The 21,013-nt window shown below is 39.2% G+C and overlaps 1 protein-coding gene across 2 annotated transcripts in view; it reads left to right on the plus strand.

Annotated features, from left to right (window-relative positions):
- Positions 1-21,013, plus strand: part of NELL1 (neural EGFL like 1) — an 869,596-nt gene that overhangs the window by 224,978 nt on the left and 623,605 nt on the right. For both annotated transcript variants that reach the window (XM_019947892.3, XM_019947894.3), the window contains one exon: positions 5,966-6,094. In XM_019947892.3, coding sequence (XP_019803451.2) covers positions 5,966-6,094 — 129 coding nt within the window. The remainder of the gene's footprint in view (positions 1-5,965; positions 6,095-21,013) is intronic.

A 21,013-nucleotide genomic window follows, 5' to 3' on the forward strand; every position in this document is an offset into this window, starting at 1 on the left:
GGTGTTCTGTCGTGTGATGTTATTTTTCTTCTGACTTTGAGTCCCCAAGCAGCAAGTAATAATGGACTGTGTGCTCGAGAAAGAAATAAGGTTTGTTCCTTTGAAAGGTTCAAGGCATGTCAGGGACTAGAAATTGCTAATGACTGATGGAGTACTGGTCTCTTCAGGTCAGGGTTGGCGTTCCTTGAATGTCCCTTAATGATTAAAATTATGGCTGGGAGGTCGTGTAGAGTGGTGGAGAGAGACTGGGTATTAGAATCATATTTGGGTTTATATCTCTCTTTCACCCTGCTAGCTACTGTGACCACAAGGAAGGTAATTAACATCTTTGAGGCTTGGTTTATTCATCTTTAAAACACTCCTTTAGTTCTAGTTTTGAAAGACTGAGGATTTAGTCATTAGCTCTACAAATATTGGAGTGTTTATAATGTGTTGGATATTGCCTTAGGCACAAGGGAAACAAACTCACAGGGTCCTTTCCCTTGAAGAAGTGAGCTTCTCATGTGAAGACAGACATTCAACAAATAAACACAGAAATTAACATGTAATTAGTAATTGTGATACCTGCTATAAACAAGAATAGGGTGGTATGGGAGAGAGTAATGGGATTTTCTTTAGACCTGAGGGACAAGAAAGCCTTCTCTGAATAGAATATATTTAAGCTGGGACTTGACGGCTGAGTAGAAATTATTCTGGCAGGGATGTTTCATAATGTTCTGAGTTGGTGGGACAAGCTTGCAAAGACCCTGAATCAGGAAAGAGACTGGAGTACTAGAGGAATTAAAAACAAAGGCTGATACAATTGGAGGGAAATGACAGAGGGAGAGGAGAGCCTGTTTGTTGTTTCAAATCAAAGTTAAGGATTTTGTATTTTTTCTTAAGTAAAATGGGAAGCCCTCACCAGATTTTTAAAGGGGATTGTGACATGACCCAATCTGTTTTATTTATGTATTTATTTATTTAGGCTGTGCTGGGTCTTAGTTGCAGCATGCGGGCTTCTTAGTTGTGGCATGTGGACTCTTAGTTGTGGCATGTGGGACCTAGTTCCCTGACCAGAGATTGAACCCAGGCTCCCTGCATTGGGAGCACGGAGTCTCACCCAGTGGTCCACCAGGGAAGCTCTATGCCTGGCAAGTTAGAAAAACTCAATAAATAGCAGCTTTTATAATAAAAGTGTTCTCTGTATTTGGACCAGTACTAGTTAAATGATGTCACTGTGTGCTTCTAATTATAGGACGATAATTCCACAGACTCTAGAGCTACTTATTAAAAATATTCAAGTAAAATAACGTGAATATTGAGTATGTGTGCGCATGTGCGTGTGTATTCTACAATCTGGTCACAGCTTCTGATTCTGGGAAAAAAAGTGATTTAAGAAAGAGGGTGATATATATATATGATATATATATATGATATATATATATATGGCTCTGTGTACTTTCACAAGTGCACTAACTTCTCTGAACTTCAATTGCTACATCTGTGAAATAGGGATAATAATTCCAGTTTCATAGGGTTGTTAACAGAGTTAAATGGGTTAATGCATCTGAAACACTTCACTGAGTGCCTAGCATATATTACATGCTCAGTAACTGTTAATCATTATTATTACAACTGTGCCAGATTATTTGAGGTTCTTTAAACTTACCCTTTTTCCTCAAGGGCTGGAGTTCCATTCCTCCCACTAGGATCTGTGTCTTGCCCCTTTTCAAGTTTCTACCTGTGATGAATCAAAGGTCAAGTTTTGCATCATCTGGAAGGGATTTCTTCTCTGACACACTATGATAATTTGTACTGCTCACAACTTACCTACCCCTGTATTTAGCTTATATCCCCTTAGAGTTTCTAATTTCCTTGTGGTCAGGGAATGTCTCACACATTTTGACGTTGCCCCCGGGAGCTTGCGTGGTGCTGCAGTCCACAGAGTAGGTGCCCCATACAAATTCAGTGGATGTTATTCACTCGTGCATAAAGGCAAGCAGGCACTGAGTAAATATTGCTTGAATAAAGGCCTGCATTAATTATAAAAAAACAAAACATGTGTTTTTGGCACAACGGTGAGGCCCAGCCAAAGTGGATTTGTCCATAAACTGGGTTTGTCTCACAGGGGCCCTTCATTGTCCTTGAAATACAATTGACCCAACTCTCTGCATTGTGAATTGATATGGCACGTGCTTGATAGATATGCATTGGAAAATCAACAATGTTTGAGGGGCTTTTTTCCAGCCTGTCAAATGCATGTGGAAGGAGGACAGTTGCAGTCTTGGGAAAGAAAAAAAAAACAAAAACGCAGCCATGTAACAAAGGATGCACATATGACATTGAGTCAAGGATTATAATGAAAGAAAATGTGATAACTTAATTGATCAATTCTGACGTGGGGAGGGAAGGCCAGGCACTTCCTCTGGCAAAGAAAGCTATGATGCCTAAAAATTGTCCCTTTGCTAGCAAAAACATCACGTACTTTTAATGGTTATTATAAGCTTTTCAAGTCCTTGTGAAAGTGCTCTTGACTGACACATGTTTCACAAGTCCAGCAAATTCTTCCTCTGATTTTGATTGGGGCAATCTCCAGTTAGCAGGTCAGATAGCGAGGCTGGATGTGATGCCACGCTCCCCCAAGCCTGTGGGTCTACTCTCTAACGTCACAAGGAGCATCTACATCTTTCACTTTTTTTTTTTTTTTTTTTTGCTAGGTTTGCTCTGTGAGAGGATACAGGAAAAGTACATGGGCCTTGGAGCTTACCAGACTTAATTTAGAATCTTAGCATCTCCACTTACTAGCTAGATATTAATGAGTCTGGGCTTTTCTTATCTTGAAGCTGAGGATAACAGTGTTATCAACTTATTTGAACTTCTATGTCGTTGTCAGTATTATCATTATCATTATCATTATCATTCTCATCACAGTGGCTAACGTTTAGTGACCACCTAGTACGTATCAAGAATTGCTCTAAGTGCTTTATATGGGTTAGCGCATTTAACTCTTTCCACACATATTAATAAGGTATATTATTATCCCCATTTAAAACATCTAGTGTAATGCCAGACATATAGGTACATGAATGTTATTATTTAATAAGAGTTGTTATCTTTTAGACTAAGTATGGTCTAAAGAGTGTTGGTTTAAAATTCTGTTTTAAGGGAAAAACATTCTAGAATGTTATCACCAAAAGGAATTAAACTTGGAGTTGATATAGTTCAGTGTTTTCTATATTTTTTACAGCCAGAAACTGTTGTTCACATGATCACTATATCAAAAATATAAAAGCAAAGCTATTCTATTTGAATCAGGGGTGGGGGACTTGAGCCCTATCCGACAACTCATCTGTGCCCAAGATTCTGAGGAACAGTGTGAAAATCACTGATGTTGTCCTTTCCTGGTATACGTACCTAGACAGGCAAAGCGATTTATTTTGTTTATTGGTATAGACCCTGAATTATAAATTAGATCTCCTCTCCAAGAACAGTTGTTTTTTTTATGAGACTGCAATATGTGATGTAGCAGTATAATTATTATTTGCTAAAATGTACTGAGTTAAAGATGATAAAGCACCTTCATATACCTTGTTATATTTGAACTTCACAATTCCTGTGGTGGGCGTAGCCTATTCTTGTTCACCTAAAAATGATGCGTAACATAAATTTTTGGGGGGGTCGGGAGGAAATTGGTGCAGCTTGTCATAGAGGTAGGAGAAAAAAAAAATCAGAGACCAGAAATGTTGGAAAAGGGTGATTCTTTTGAGATAAGTTAACACACTGGAGTTGGCATTTGCCCAGAGGGTAGAATGGTAGCATCTGGCTTCTAATGGACACTGTTTAAGTAGACAGGAGACAAAGCCTGGGGCTGGTGTGAGATGCATAAATCAAGAACCTTGAAGGGTAAATCCTCAGTGGGTGACTAGGAAAAATCCACTCTGCAAGAGAAGACTTGCCTATCAGTCTCGACTCTAGATAGCGAGTATGGCAGAGAAAAGTTTGCATTCCTGAAAGCTTAGGGCCTAAATTTATTCTATCTGTGTGGCTCAATCCTTATGCCCCAAGGCAAAATGTAATTTAAAGTGATGGTGGGTTGATAGTTCCCTCAGGCACCTGACAAAAGCAAACACAGATGCTCTCTGAAGAAATACAATTTTACAGCCCAAACCTCAAGTAATTTCCACAGATTAAATCCTAAAAAATATGAGCTCACAAATAAAAGACTCACTCAAAACACAAGAAAAGAAGTCCTCATGCATGATACTCAGCAAAACAAACTGTAAAATCAGAGGCTGATTTTACTTTAATAAAGTCAGAAGACTGAAGATACTGGAGTTATCTGTATAAAATATGTCTAATATGTTTTTAAAAAAGGAAATTAAAAGATGAAAGAATAGGAGACCACAAATTTGATCAAGGAGACTGAAAAAGAAAGAAATTGAATTCTACAAAATAAAATTGTAAGTAAAATAAAAATGATATGGATGACTGAAACAGAACATGACACTACTTGAGAGAATTAATAAACCAAAAGATACATCCAAAGTTAAACAGACTTCAGCATAGAAAAAAGCAAAGGGAATAGTAAAGCAAGTCTAAGAAACATGGAGGAGAGCTTGAGAAGGAAGGAATAATATTTATCTAATTCGAATTCCAGAAAGAGAGAATAGATAAAATGGTGAAAAGAGAATGTTTGAAGAGAAAATACCTGATAATTTTGCAAATTGATAAAAGATTTAATCTTTAGATTCAAGAATCCCAAGGAATCCTAGGAAGAATAAATAAAAATAAATTCACACCTAAATACCTTAAAGTTAATGAATACAAACAAACCCCCTTCCCCATCAAGCAAACAACCAAATAAAATAGATCTTAAAAGCCACAGAGAAAGTGTTTGTCACATACTAAGAAATGATGATTAGGTTAACAACTGACTTCTCAACAGTGACAATAGAAGCCAGAAAACAATGGAATATCTTCAAAATGATGAGGCAAAATAACTCTATACCCAAAAAAGCTATTTTTCAATTAAGAGGGTGGTCAAAGGACATATTTAGATAAATTAAAATTGAGCACAGTTACTATCAAAATATCTTCATTAAAGGAACTTATAAAGGATACATTAAGAAAAATAACCATCCTAGAAGGAATGTCTGAGATTCAAGAAGACTCTTGGGCAAAGAAATGTTAAACATGTGGTTAAAAAAGTGTATGCCTCAGGAAGCATGTTCTAGAACATTCCTTGCAGCATTGTTTGTAATTCCAAACCTGCAAATAACTCAAATGTCAATGTGTAGTATAATGGATAAATTTTGGAATATTCATGCTATGGAATATTATACACCACTGACAAATAAATGAAAGATAGCTATAGACATTAACATGGGTGAATAGAAAAACCCACCATGGAAGATATTACAGTATGATTTCACATGTGAAGTTCAAAATGGGCAAAACTAAATAATCTATAATTTCGAAATACATACCTATGTATGGTAAAACTATAAAAATATGTAAGGGAGTGATTAACACACAAATTAAGAGAGTTGTCTGATGGCTGGGAGGAGGATTCATTGGGGACCTGTAATAAAGGGGTACTGATAATATTGTATTCATTTTATTTATATATTCATATATATTCATTTTATGTATCTCTTATGTATCATAAATTTTGCAATAAAACAATTATAGAAAGACAAGTCATATAAGAAGGCAGTAGAAAGAAGATTCAGGATCGACATGGATAAAAGCCTTCAAGAAGGAACAACTTTAGCAAGTGTGTATATTAGGGGGAAAAAATGTGAAGCATGGGATGGTCCAACGTTTCCTAGTCCTACTCTTCTACCCCCTTGCCAGCTTACCTTTGCATATTGCCAAGGCGTGTTCTCATGTATGCTGACATATAATAAAAATGTCTCATGCTTTATTATTTGGAAGTCTTTTATTCTTTTCTTTCCTGATGTAAAATTTTATTTGCTTCTTCTAGGTCATAACTTTTGTGCTGAAGGACCTAAATGTGGTGAAAACTCAGAGTGCAAAAACTGGAATACCAAAGCTACTTGTGAGTGTAAGAATGGTTACATCTCTGTCCAGGGAGACTCTGCCTACTGTGAAGGTAAGTGAACTATTTAATAAAGTTAACTTGTGAGAAATATACTCCTGGTAGATGTGGTTGAAGAATGAAAGCCTTCACTTGGCTCTGGTCCTGTGGGATCCTATAAAAAATTATACCAACAATCTAGGATATTCTCTTCTTCTGACTTATCCAGGCTGCTTAGTAGCATGTAAAAGCAAGACCTTTCAATCACCAGCAAAACCCTAAACCCCTCATTTTATGTTGTCTTATTTGGGTATATTGTCTTCTTCAATTTCAGTTAAATGTTACATGGTGGATCCTCTTTTTGAATGGATGCTTTGATACTAGCTTATACCCAATTGCCATCATCTTCACCTGCCAAGGGCAGAGTTTTTTTTCAGTTGTGTTTCCTAATGACTGATTCATGTGTTGCTAATTCCCAAACTCTACTAAAAGTCCCAGTGACAGATGGACTCATAACTTTGGCACATGGATTGGTATAGTAGGTTGGTGGCCTCAAGCATCAGTGACCCCCCTTTTCTACTTTATAGAGCAGAGCAACTCCTCTGTCTTATGTGAACTCCTCTTTCCATGCTCAGCGTGCTGGGGGCAAGCATTGCATACTCCTTTTCCTTTAATATAGCAGAGGATCAGGGATTAGTTCTGACCCTGGATTTACATGTACAGTGCCCTAAAATCTGAGCCCATCCATTTCTCCAGTGCTCACTGGCTCTCTTCCATCAGTTTAGAGAAATTCTTATAGGCAAAGTGATGGCTAGGCTGTTTTTCCATCCTGGTTGGACCTAATTATTCCTGTCACCTTTACTAGTATTATTGAACCTTGGTGTTCTGTTAATTAGGAAGGTAGATGTCTTGACTGGAATAAATGCTGCAAAATCTTGGTCACTGTCCTCCTACTGATTTGGTTCTCATGTGGGTCAAGTATTGTCAAGGTAAAGACAGTTGATGACAATAATGGTAAATTCCTTTCCATTCTTCTGTTTTATGTTGTTGACCCCTGCTTAACTTTTTGACTTTGACTAAAGTTGTTAAGGAAATGTTTCTAATTACTGTTAGTGTTCAGAACCTGGTAGAAAGCCTCTGTTTTTCATTTCTTCTGGAAGACTTTCTTTATTACTGCTTTGGTTCTCATTAGCAATATAAGTCTAACTAATAGTTAACCCCCAACACACACACTTTTTTCTACACTTTTTTTTCCTTTTGCTTACCTGTATAGATTTGAACTTGATTTGGGAGACATGCCACTTGGGAGGGTGAAGTTGCCCTTTAGTTATGAACCTTTTCATCTATCCATTAACATCATGTTACTTATTTGTCAGTTTTGAGGAAGAGGACTATTAATTTCAATACTTCACATTAACATTTATTTTTTATATCTTACCTTATGCTATTTTGTATTTTTTGTCAGAAAATTACTGTAATTTTAAAAATAAAAAATGTGAACATTTTCTTCTCCATTTATCATGAAAAAATCCCACAAGCCAGGTAATGGTCTAAAAAATCTGTTTTCTTACCTTCTGCTATATGTGGGGAGAGACTATGAACAATTATAAAAATGATAGAAGGAACCTCAAAATAATTTGAATCTTGATTCTACCATTGGCCGGTGTTTTAGTTGTCTATTGGAAGCAGTACACCCACCATTCCTGGCTCCCCTTAGCTATTGAGACCTGGCAGAACCTGGGAGGAAATTGCTGGTACCAATGCTGTTTTGGGACTCTTTGATTCTCTCCTCATTTTTTGTTACATAGAATCAATTTTATGAGGTACCATTTGTGGTATTATGCCTACCCTTTGTGAGGCCTTATTTTATTGATTATGTTGGGCGATTCTAGGTCTGAATCCCTGTTTCCTTGAACACGCTTCTCAACTCGTGTGCGCGGGGCCTTGGGTCAGTGTATACTGTGGTACCACCCTTGAGTCATGGTAATGTCCTCGGGCTTTAGTCATTTTTCTGTGATCAGGGGGACATTCTGCAATTCCAGAGGGCATGTTCATAATGAGAAGGATAGCACTTAAGGAGAAATGACTAAACGTTAGAGCCCATTTACAGTCTAAGAATAGAACTCAGGGACTAAAACAGGGGTCAAATACTGGGCAACAGGATGGGAGGCACTGAGAACCAAGTAGAGTGAATATCAACATTTAGAGCAAACGCCCTCCTCTCTCTTCATTCAGCCATCTTCAGCACACTTGGGCTTTGGGCTTATTTTCCTGTGGTTGAGTGGTGGCTGCCATAGCCCCAGACATGGTGTCCTCATACCAGCATCCCAAAGAAGGAAGGAAGGGGCAGGGGTTAAAAATCTTCTCTGTGTGAGGTTCTGTGTTTTTTTTGTGTGTGTGTGATGATCATATGGTTTTTATTCTTCAATTTGTTAATATGGTGTATGACATTGATTGATTTGCATATATTGAAGAATCCTTGCCTCCCCGGGATAAATTCCACTTGATGATGGTGTATGATCCTTTTAATGTGTTTTTGGATTCTGTTTGCTAGTATTTTGTTGAGGATTTTTGCATCTGTATTCATCAGTAATATTGGTCTGTAATTTTCTTTTTTTGTAGTATCTTTGTCTGCTTTTGGTATCAGGGTGTTGGTGGCCTTGTAGAATGAGTTTGGGAGTGTTCCTTCCACTGCAATTTTTTGGAAGAGTTTGAGAAGGATAGCTGTTAGCTCTTCTCTAAATGTTTGATAGAATTCACCTGTGAAGCCATCTGGTCCTGGACTTTTGTTTGTTGGAAGAATTTTAATCACAGTTTCAATTTCATCACTTGTGATTGGTCTGTTCATATTTTCTATTTCTTCCTGGTTCAGTCTTGGAAAGTTATACCTTTCTAAGAATTTGTCCATTTCTTCCAGGTTGTCCATTTTATTGGCATAGAGTTGCTTGTAGTAGTCTCGCAGGGTGCTTTCTATTTCTGTGGTGTCTGTTTAACTTCTCCTTTTTCATTTCTAATTTTATTGATTTGAGTCCTCTCCCTCTTTTTCTTGATGAGTCTGGCTAATGGTTTCTCAATTTTGTTTACCTTCTCAAAGAACCAGCTTTTAGTTTTATTGATCTTTGCTATTGTTTTCTTTGTTTCTATTTCATTTATTTCTGCTCTGATCTTTATGATTTCTTTCCTTCTACTAACTTTGGGTTTTGTTTGTTCTTTCTCTAGTTCCTTTAGGTGTAAGGTTAGATTGTTTACTTGAAATTTTTCTTGTTTCTTGAGGTAGGCTTGTATAGCTATAAACTTCCCTCTTAGAACTGCTTTTGCTGCACCCCATAGGTTTGGATTGTCGTGTTTTCATTGTCATTTGCCTCTGGGTATTTTTTGATTTCCTCTTTTATTTCTTCAGTGATCTCTTGGTTATTTAGTAATGTATTGTTTAGCCTCCATGTGTTTGTGTTTTGTCCATTCTTTTCCCTGTAATTCATTTCTTTTCTTTCTTTTTTTTTTGCGGTACGTGGGCCTCTCACTGTTGTGGCCTCTCCCGCCACAGAGCACAGGCTCCGGACATGCAGGCTCAGCGGCCATGGCTCATGGGTCCAGCCGCTCCACGGCATGTGGGATCCTCCTGGACCAGGGCACGAACCCGTGCCCCCTGCATCGGCAGGTGGACCCCCAACCACTGCACCACCAGGGAAGCCCCCCCTGTAATTCATTTCTAATCTCATAGCGTTGTGGTTAGAAAAGATGCTTGATATGATTTCAGTTTTCTTAAATTTACTGAGGCTTGATTGTACCCAAGATGTGATCTATCCTGGAGAATGTTCTGTGTGCATTTGAGAAGACAGTGTGATCTGCTGTTTTTGGATGGAATGTCCTATAAATATCAATGAAATCTATCTGGCCTGTTGTGTCATTTAAAGCTTGTGTTTCCTTATTAATTTTCTGTCTGGATGATCTGTCCATTGGTGTAAGCGAGGTGTTAGAATCCCCCACTATTACTGTGTTACCATCAATTTCCTCTTTTATACCTGTTAGCATTTGCCTTATGTATTGAGGTGTTCCTATGTTGGGTGCATATATATTTATAATTGTTATATCTTGTTCTTGGATTGATCCCTCGATCATTATTTAGTGTCTTTTCTTGTCTCTTGTAACATTCTTTCTTTTAAAGTCTATTTTATCTGATATGAGTATTGCTAGTCCAGCTCTCTTTTGATTTCCATTTGCATGGAATATCTTTTTCCATCCCCTCACTTTCAGGCTGTATGTGTCCCTAGGTCTGAAGTGGTTCTCTTGTAGATAGCATGTATATGGAGCTTATTTTTGTATACATTCAGCGAGCCTGTGTCTTCTGCTTGGAGCATTTAATCCATTCACATTTAAGGTAATTATCAATATGTATGTTCCTATTTCCCTTTTCTTAATTGTTTTGTGTTTGTTTTTGTAGGTCCTTTTCTTCTCCTGTGTTTCCCACTTAGAGAAATACCTTTAGCATTTGTTGTAGAGCTGGTTTGGTGGTGCTGAATTCTCTTAGCTTTTGCTTGTCTGTAAAGCTTTTGATTTCTCTGTTGAATCTGAATGAGATCCTTGCCAGGTAGAGTAATCTTGGTTGTAGGTTCTTCCCTTTCATCACTTTAAATATATCATGCCACTCCATTCTGGCTTGTAGAATTTCTGCTGAGAAATCAGCCGTTAACCTTATGGGAGTTCCCTTGTATGTTATTTCTCATTTATCCCTTATTGCTTTTAACAATTTTTCTTTGTCTCTAATTTTTGCCAGTTTGATTATTCTGTGTCTCGGTGTGTTTTTCCTTGGGTTTATCCTGCCTGGCACTCTCTGCACTTCTTGGACTTGGGTGGCTATTTCCTTTCCCATGTTAGGGAAGCTTTCGACTATAATCTCTTCAAATATTTTCTCAGGACATTTCTCTCTCTCTTCTCCTTCTGGGACCTCTGTAATGTGAATGTTATTGTGTTTAATGTTGCCCCAGAGGTGTCTTAGGCTGTCTTCATTTCTTTTCATTCTTTTTTCTCTATTCTGTTCTGTGGCAGTGAATTCCACCATTCTGTCTTCCAGGTCACTTATCCGTTCTTCTGCCTCAGTTATTCTGCTATAGATTCCTTCTAGTTTAGTTTTCATTTCAGTTATTGTATTGTTCATCTCTGTTTGTTTGTTCTTTAATTCTTCTAGGTGTTTGTTCTTTAATTCTTCTAGGTTTTTGTTAAACATTTCTTACATCTTCTCGATCTTTGCCTCCATTCTTTTTGCAAGGTCCTGGATCATCTTCACTGTCATTATTCTGAATTCTTTTTCTGGAAGGTTGCCTATCTCCACTTCATTTAGTTGTTTTTCTGCGGTTTTATCTTGTTGCTTCATCTGGTACATAGTCCTCTGCCTTTTCATTTTGTCTGTCTTTTTGTGCATGTGGTTTTCCTTCCACAGGCTGCAGAATTGTAGTTTTTCTTGCTTCTGCTGTCTGCCCTCTCAGGTTCTGTGTTTTTAAGTTTGAAGAAAGTCCTTCCTAGAAGGTCCTTTGTAACCTCCTTGCCTCTCTCTCCATGCAGAAATCTTCTGCTTATTTTTCAGACCAGGATTATATCCTCTCCACCCTGAGACCAACGAGATGACTGTCATTGGTTTGGGCTAATTGTGTCCAACCCCCGGATTTGGAATAGGGGGTTTGCCTTCCCTGAGACTAAATGATCTTTGCCCTTTGTCTGAACTAATTAGAGTTGTAGCAGTAGGAGGCAGGTGTATGGGTGGTTTTGGGTGGGCAGAAAGCTATGTATACTACATTCTTTTTTGGTAAAATTTAGCTTATGGCCATTTGCCCAGCTCTGTCTTCAGAATTTTCCTCTGGGATGCTCACCACGTGCCTGCCTGGGTACTAGAGACTCTCAGAGGCTGAGTTCATTGTTTCACTATAGCATAGAGAGGAGTAGATAACTTATGAACTGCTTCAGGCAAGTTATTTTTTTCTCTGAGTAAGTGGAGTGAAAATGACCCGTATTTCACAAACGATGATGAACACGACTGGCTTGCAAATTAAAACAAAATATTACATACATTGTCCAGGCTAACTTGAAAAACCTATTCAGGCTTTCAGTGGAAAAAGAAGCACAAAAGACTTTCAATTTTCTTAACTTCCTAAGGTAGTAGCAGAGAGATTGTGTATTAGGGACTCCTGCTCTGCAGAGACTGTCATAGAAATTGCCATAGAGAAGATATGGGAACTCCTGGACAATCAATAGAAGATAATAAGACCCTTTGTCAGCTATGATGCAATTCACGGGATTTCGTTTCATTTTGCCTCGTCTGACTCGAGCAGGAACATTCCCCATTTTGAGAATTGCTGTAGTTGGACTTTGGTGTTTTATGAATCTGGTCTACTGAGGCTTTTTTACCTTTGGGATGACATTTTCAATGGGTTGGTCTTAAATGGTTTCTGATTCATTAGCTTCAATTAGAGGTCGTGTCTGAGGAAAGTACAGCAGTTGGGGTCTATTCATGATCTTCTTGAATTTGGAGTCTATATAGAGTTTCATAAACTTTTTCTTCCTATAGTAAAAAGTTACATTGAAGAATAAAGAACAATGTGATGTGCGTATACATCATGCAATCTGCCAGGCATAGAGAGTACTACAAGTAGTATTAAATAATGTCTCCTACTTACAGAGTGCTCTGAATTTTTCAAACTCCTTTTATATATATTGTATTCTTTGAGCCTTCAGTAAATGTCTGAGGAAAATGGTAACGTTGGCCACATGAACTCCACTTTGCAAGTGAGGACAGAAAGACTCAGAGAAATGAAATAAAGATAATACTCGACTCATTTCTCCTCCAGGGTTTTATGCCCTGACTTATGCTGCTCCCTTCCTTCCCATCCCCCACCCTGTTCCAATGTGGTATTGTTCAAAATATTTGCTATCTCCTTCATCTAATGAAATCTGAATGGATGTGAGATGTGTACCATTTTGTAGTAGAAGATCTAAGAGCTATTACAGGGTTCCACCTCTTTCTCATAAACCTGCATTGTTCCAGAGCAGGGCCTCTCCTTTAGCTAGGGTTCCAGAATGAAGTCTACATAGAGCTGTGTGACAGCTGACAGGTGAGGAACATGTGGCATGGGTGAGAAATAATTGTGTAAATCACTGAAACTTTGGAGGGTGCAATTATCTGTTACCTTTGTGTGACTTAGCCTAAGCCTATTGGTACACCTGCCTGAATTAGTTGACCCACATCTTGTAGTTTCAGAAGGATACCTCCAACTAAGCGCTCATGACTGAAAGTAATTTTTTATGGAGCAAGCATTGAGAGTTACTAGAAAAAGTCTGAACTGTATGGATCATTAATAGTCTGCTCTGGCCCTGCTGCCAGGTAATAGATATTTTGCAGACCGCAAGTTGTAAACCAGTGCTTTATTATGGCCAGTTCCGATGTGGGAAATTGGTTTTCCCAATTAAGATGATGAGACAATGCAGGTCAAAAATTTAGCAAATTGTCTGGTATTTACTAGTGATTTAGTGGGTCACAACAGTTATCATCATCAACTTATATCAGTGTTTATGAGGATCTTTCTTGGAATTGGAAGAGTGTGTACTCATTGAGACCAGTACTTTGAGAAAGTGGGCTTCTCACGTCTGCATCTTTTGGGAGAATTGGAAGGTAGCAGGGGAGAGTGTTCTTAGTAGGAAGGACCAGGTTTTATCAGTTCTGCCAGGAGCATATTTTTAGCAGTGAGGTACCAAGTATAATAATTTATAAAGATGAAGTTATTCCTTCCTTGGAGAAACACAAGTGGAGCTGAATTCAAGGATAATATGTTGTGGAACAAAATGAGTTTTATTGGGTTGAATTTAATAATGTCATGTAACAAAACTGCTGAGATGTCTGAAATACAGCAACTGATTAGCAAGGTGATTTATAACTTCTTTCGCATGACGGAAAATGATGACAGTGTCTGACCCTTAGAGTGTTAAGAGGCTGGGAAAGTGGCAGAAAGGTCGGAGTTCAAGCAGAAAGAAGATTCAGAAGAACTAAGGGAGTAGATATTTTTTGGATGCGGTGGCTAGAGTGAGTGCACTGCTGTAGAAACAAGCCCCTGTGAATTCCTGATGAAGAGAATGAATGGAAAAATGGTGAGTATGCTTAGTTATACTTCTAATTCTCCAAGGATTAATTAGGTAACCCTTGTTTTGAAATTTTATAAAATGCACACGCCTCATGATCCATGTAGCCTAGTTTATGCTCAAATCTGGGCTTCAATCTCCTGCTTTGGACAGCGCAGGGATCAAAAGCCTCTTCTGGATTATTCATGTTAGTAAAAGCTTAACTCTAAGCTCCTGCTCAAATTTATTTCCAGGGGTTCAGAATGTTTGAGATAAGAATACTTCGGGGTATCCTTTTTTTTCCCTTTCTCATTTAGCCTGCATGACTAATGGAGAGATCTTCTGGTATTCAGATATCTGGCAACAATCTCACTGCCACCACCACCCTCACCTTCCCCGTCAGCCTTCCCAGGACAGAGATCTCTAGCCATTGCTTTGCGTGTGATAACCCACTTGCCCCTTTCCTCCTAGCAGGAGATAGAGCTGAGCTTTCTTCCTGGGCCTGGCTTTTCTTTGCCTCTGCTTCTTTATTCCCAAGGCTGCTTTACAAAAGCATCTACTCCTGCTCTCCCACCTACTTAAACTCTTGCCTCTTCTTAATGACATCCCCCCACCCCCATCCCTATAACTTTTTTTTTTCCCTATAACTTTCTTTTTGGAATTAAAACAGCAAAAATATAGCCCAAATCCAAACCTTGGTTACTGCACTTGGGTTGAACCACGGGGTTATTTTTTCAGCTCTTTACTTAGGAAGGAGCCCCAGTCAAACCAACTGGGGCAGTGGTCAGGACTAGAGGTTAAAGTAGCACTTGTCTTTTTGTTGTTTTGTTGTTGTTCTTGTTTTTCAATTTAACCATGTTTTGAAAGATCATTTATAAGATATTTGGAATTTTTAGTTATTTCTTCATGATAAAAATGTCCTGAGTGTTGATGAGTTTTCTAAGCCAGCACATAGAAGCCAAGCGAACTCATCATGTAGCTGAACTATTGTACTACAGAGCTCTCCTGAGTTCCACGGTTCTGAGAGCAGAGGACCATGTATTGGGTTGGTCAAAAGTTCTTTCGGGTTTTTCAGTAGAATGTTACGGAAAAAACCCGAATGATCTTTTTGGCCAACCCAAATACTTTTCTCCCGATCTCAGTTAATGACACTTTCATCCATCCTGTTGCTGAGGTCACTAGATGGAGAAGTCATCATCAATTCCAGGCTGCCTTCACCCACAACATCTGCTGCATCAGGAAGTCTTGGTAGTTTTACTTGGAAAATGAATCACGAATTGACCCGTGTCTTGCTCCGCCTCTAGTCCAAGCCTCCTTTATCTCATGGCTTGTGATTGCAATGGTGTCCACTCTTGCCCCCCATAATCCATTCTCCAAACATCGATCAGGGTGAGCTCTTAAAATGGTAAGTCATATTATGCCACTCTTCTGTTTGAAATCATCTGATGGCTTCCATGCATCTTAGAATAATGTCCAGGATTGGTCCTGTGTAAGGCACTGTGTGAACTGGACCCTGCCTACTCCTCTGTGTTCGTCTCGTACCACTCTTTCCTGTGTTCTCTCTTCTCCCATCAGGCTCTAACTCCTTGTATTCCTTCAATAGGCTTGTGCAATAGTTCTTACTTGGCCCTAGGATGCCCTTCACCTAGATCTTGGCAAATCCCCTTTCCAGTCATCATTTAAGTTGTAGCTCAAATGTCACTCTTTAGAAAGGTCTCCCCTAACTACCCTCACCTAATTAGCTCTGTTCCTACCCTCAGCTCCTCTATACCATTTTCATTTTATTTAATTATTTTATTTTCTTCATAGCACTTTCTAAAATTGTTTTCTTTTTTTTTTTTTTTTTTGCGGTACGTGGGCCTCTCACTGCTGTGGCCTCTCCCATTGCGGAGCACAGGCTCCGGACGCGCAGGCTCAGCGGCCCTGGCTCACAGACCCAGCCGCTCTGCGGCATGTGGGATCTTCCCGGACCAGGGCACGAACCCATGTCCCCGGCATTGGCAGGCGGACTCTCAACCACTGTGCCACCAGGGAAGCCCTAAAATTGTTTTCTTGTTTGTGTTTTCCTGTTTAAAGGTTTACGATCTGACTTTTCCCTTTAGAATAAAAGCTGCAGGAAGGCAGTGACTTTATTTTATTCACTGTATCTCCAGCACTAGGAAAGTGCTTAGGATGTGATGGGTGCACCAAACTGTTTAAAGAATAAATGAATGAATGAAAGTCTCTCCCCGATTCGTGCCTTTCTGTATCTGACACTGCTTTCTTGAGTCCAGTTTGTCTTGTTAGTGTTGATCAAGGGCTGCCACTTAGAATCTGTATTTTGGGGGCTGATTCTGCTCTTTGCTTTGCTAATACCCCACTCGTGTAATGTTCTGACGCTGCCTGCTCGCTTCATTCCATGTAAACTGCACTTCCATTATCTGCTATAGATTGACTTTCTTCACCACATAGCAAGAGAGAAATTGTAGCTCTTTCTTAATTTTGATAAGAAAAGCATCATTTAAAAAATTGTTTTAGTTAGTTGCTTATAGAAAAAAAAAACATTCTCTGGGATTCAACAAAATAGAAGCTTTTATTTCTATTCATATAGGCTTTGAAGTGGATGCTTCTGGTTGGCAGGTGGCTTTTCTCAAAGCTGTGATTCAGGGACCCAGGCTCCTTCTCTCTTTGGCTCCGCCATGTGCAGCGTGGCTTCCCAGGTTTCCATGGTAGGGGAAAGGGAATGGAAGGTGATGGCCATGAGGTTTTTATGGACCAGTCCTGGCCACATTCCACTTGTCTCAAACTTAGTGACTGGCCTTACCTAACTGCAGGAGAGGCTGGTAAATGTTGTCCAGCTGTGTGCCTAGGAAGAAAAAGAATCTGTTTAGGTCAATAGTTTTCCAGTTTTCCCACAGTTACTAAGTGATTAAAAAATAATCTCCCCCATTAATTTTATGCCTCTTACTTTTTGTTTATTTCCTGAATCCCCCCATATGTATCTCTGGTTTCAACTGATTGTAGGAAAACTTGCTCACGTGGAAACCAGATAGGATTTCACTATCTTGCTTCCCCTTTGTTGTTTGTGTTATCTCCAGATTTCCCCATGGCCCTCACTGTATCACCTCATCTGCAATTGCTCTATCCCCATACACCTCATGTCCCGAAGTGACCCATCTCTTCTTCCTTCCAAACAAAATTTACAGCTTCTCATGTGCTACAGTTCTGAGGTTTATGCTAGGAGGAAAACAATTCATGAAACAAGTTTACACACATTTGTAAATGATTGATATCCATATAACATTCCCAGAGATAAATGTATTCTTAAAAGAGGATGCCTGTTGATTAAGAAAACCCCCCAACTGTTAAATTTCAAGTAGCATAGCAAAAGAAAGTGAAAAATTAAAGTCACTTGAATGTGGGAGAGAGAGCTCTTGGCAGGAGAACTAAGCAGGTTGTCCGTGCCTCAGAGTTTGTCTTGGTAGTCAGCTATCCTCAAATATTCCTGCTTGGCAGAATTTTCCTTCACTCCATTTTTTTTTTTTTTTTTTCTTGACAACTCCCAGGGCAGTGATATAGTGAAAGAACGTGAACTAAGGATACGGAGATATTGAGTGATCCTGCCTCTACCACTTACCAGCTGGGTCATCTTGGAAAGTCACTCAGTTCTTTTGTATTTTGATTTTCTCGTGGTCCAAACGGGACTTTTAAACATCTACTAAATAGTACTGGTTGCTTGTGCAGGTTAAATAAGGTGTTGAATGTGAAAGTATTCAATATTTTGTAAATGCTAGAGCAGTGTAGCTCTGTACTGTAACTTACTGATGATGATAATTACATATTTATACATTATGTAATTATTCATCGTTATAGTAACAATAAATATTTTCATCTTTGGCAGTGCTTGGAGTAGAACTTGGCCTTCAGGTATTTAGGGTTGAGATATACTTACACACACACATGCGTGTGCACGCACACACATATACACACACACACAGATTATATATCTAACTGTGATGGTTAATTTTATGTGTTAATTTGGCTGTGCTAAGGGAAGGCCAGACAGCTGGTAAAACATGGTTTCTGAGTGTGTCTATGGGGGTGTTTCTGGAAGAGATTAACATTTGACTCCCCTTACCAATATGGGCAGGAGTCCTCTAATTCATTGAGGTCCCAGATAGCACAAAAGAGCAAAAGAAGGATAGTTTCCTTCTTTCCCTTGAGCCAGGACATCCATCCTTTTCTGCCCTGGGACAGTAGAGCTCCTGGTTCGCAGGCCTTCAGACTCCAGGACTTATAACAGCAGGCTCCTGGTGTGCATGCCTTTGGACCTGGACTCAGTTATACCACCCACTCTCCTGGTTCTCCAGTTTGTAGGTGGCCTATTGTGGGACATCTGAACATCCATAACATGTGTGTTACAATGTCTGTATGAGGTATTGAGCCAATACCTATAGTAAATCTCCTTTTATGTATAAATCTACATGAGAATGGAGATACGGCTGGTGGTCAGATGGTGAAAAGCATTGTAAGCATGCTAAGGAGCCTGAGTTTTATTCTGTAGGCCAGTGTACACCCATGTAGGATGCAGACATAACAGCAGGTGAGAAATTGGATCCATTGGGGTATGGAAAAAATATTAGAACTTTCATTTAAGTTTATTTTCATCTCATCCTTTAAATTTCTATTTTGGTGTAAGTTTTATAATGTACATCCTATATTAGTATAATAACACATATATGTATTTTATTAAATAAATATTTTCATATAGGAGGTACATGCCCCAAACTGGTATCAGCGAAGATACATGATTAAAAGCAGAGATCTCCGCTGTAGGCCACAGAGAATTTAGTGGGGGATCTGAGGTGGGGAGGACATTACTGAATTGATACGTTAGGAAAGTCAATCTCGTAGTCACATGGAGGCAACACTGGCTGGGGAGATGCTGGGGGCAGAGAGCCAGGTTAGGTAACAGTGCTTCCATCGTGGTGTCTGCATGGGTTCTCAGACTTGGCCACAATGGGTGCCGAGGAAATAAAGCATCATTAAATCAAAGAAATAAGCTTGTCTGGCCTTGCTTGGTGTCTTTCCTCAAATCCTCGCAGACATGTTCCATCTGATTCTTGACCATGACTTCCTTCTGAGAGCTCGGTGCCCCAGTGTCTGGCGTCTTCCCAGGGGAATCTTCCTTGCTGTGCTCTTTGGTGTATCTATCAGAGGGGCTGGATGGTACACAGAGGCAAAGCCTGCAGGGATGGTCTTAGATTATTTTCCGATGAGGTACTTTCACCTTTGGCTTACTGTGCAGTAATTTAAGACTTCAGAGTGTCTCCTTGAAAGACATTATGCATATATTATGTTGTGTACAGTCCTTAGCATTTTTATGTAGCAAAAAAGAAAAAAAAAAGGAAGGGGAAAAAAATCCCTGCTCACTTTCCAGGGACAAGTCAAAGTTTTAGAGCTTTAAATGGAAATGGGAATTTAGTAGACTTAAACATTTTTGGTTGTTTAAAAAATATATACCTCTTGTTTGCTTTGTTATGGAGTGGAGGCTGGCACACCATTGTAGAGCAATTATACTCCAATGGAGATGTTGAAAAAAGGAAAAAAAAAGTAAAACATTAGAAGAAAATATATATATACCTCTTGGCTATCTCCAAGATGCCTAATATCTAGACAGGACTGAGAAGAATTCAAATCAGTGAGTTTTAATTGTGCCCTTGGTATTGTGGCTGGTATAATGCCTACTGTGGCTTCTGCTTTGTTATGAAGCTTGCCTGGGAAAACAAGAATTGTACACTCAGAATGATTAGGGAAGAATAGCAGGGGGATAATAGAAAGATTTGACTCAGATTAAGTGCACTTGAATTAGAAATCCTGGCTTTACCATTATTTTTGTGAACTTAAGCAGGGAACTTCATCATTCTCCATTCCGCTTTGTAAAATTAGTGTGCCAATTTTTACCTTATTAGTCTCTTAAGAATTGTTATAGGAACTCAAGTGAGCAAAAAGGTCTAAGGTAAGATCTAGTACAAAATTGGATTTTAGTTAAATGTTACGTTTAAGTGTGGTAAATGCTCAATTAGACATAATTCAGTCTTACAATCTACGGTTCAAGATATGCGTCAGTGAGTAGTAAGGAAGAGGAGGTCTAATTCCTGTAACTACCAGGAAAGATGCCGTAAGAGAGGGGTTTTGCAAGGTTGGGATTGACTGGGAAGGTAAGTAGGGGATGCTATGGGACATTCAAGCAGAGACACTAGGATGAGATTCAGTTAGTGAAACCAGAGGGAGGGTAAGAAGGAGATCAGTGTGAGAGTTGGGAGGAACAACATCTTTCAAGATCTGGAGGTACAAGAGAGGTGGGAGATGGAGAGTGGTGAGTGCTGAGGGAGGCATCCTGTAAGCCTGTGAAGTTCAGGGTCCACATTGAACAATGGGAAGTTGCTGAAGGGTTTAAGAAAGATGTGATAAGATCTGATGTGTATTTTGAAAAATCATTCTGTCTGCAGTGGGGGACGGAATATAACAGCAAGGCAGGGACTCCAGTTGTCAGTCTGTTGGAGTCATCTAGGCAAGGTGTCGTGGTGGACGTGGAGGTGGAAAAAAGGGCAGGAGGGGAAACTGGCAGGATTGGTTGATGGAGTGGATGTGAAGGGTAGATTGGATATTATCTGAAAAGTGGAATTAGAGTCAGTTCTCTGGCTGCTTCATCTACAGCGCAGCAAACTCTAATGGCTGACTTAGTGGCTTCCTCCTCTGGGCTCTGATAGTATTTTGTTCAGACTCGTATTAGAGTGCCTGTCACACAGGATATTAATTCCTTTTTTTTTTTTTAACAATAAACTTTATTGCAGAAGTACACTTCAAAATTTGGATGGGGAGTAGAAGAGAAAAAGGGATGGTGAATGC

This window comes from Tursiops truncatus, chromosome 8 (genome assembly GCF_011762595.2).
Source record: "Tursiops truncatus isolate mTurTru1 chromosome 8, mTurTru1.mat.Y, whole genome shotgun sequence".
In the NCBI taxonomy this organism is placed as follows: domain Eukaryota; kingdom Metazoa; phylum Chordata; class Mammalia; order Artiodactyla; family Delphinidae; genus Tursiops; species Tursiops truncatus.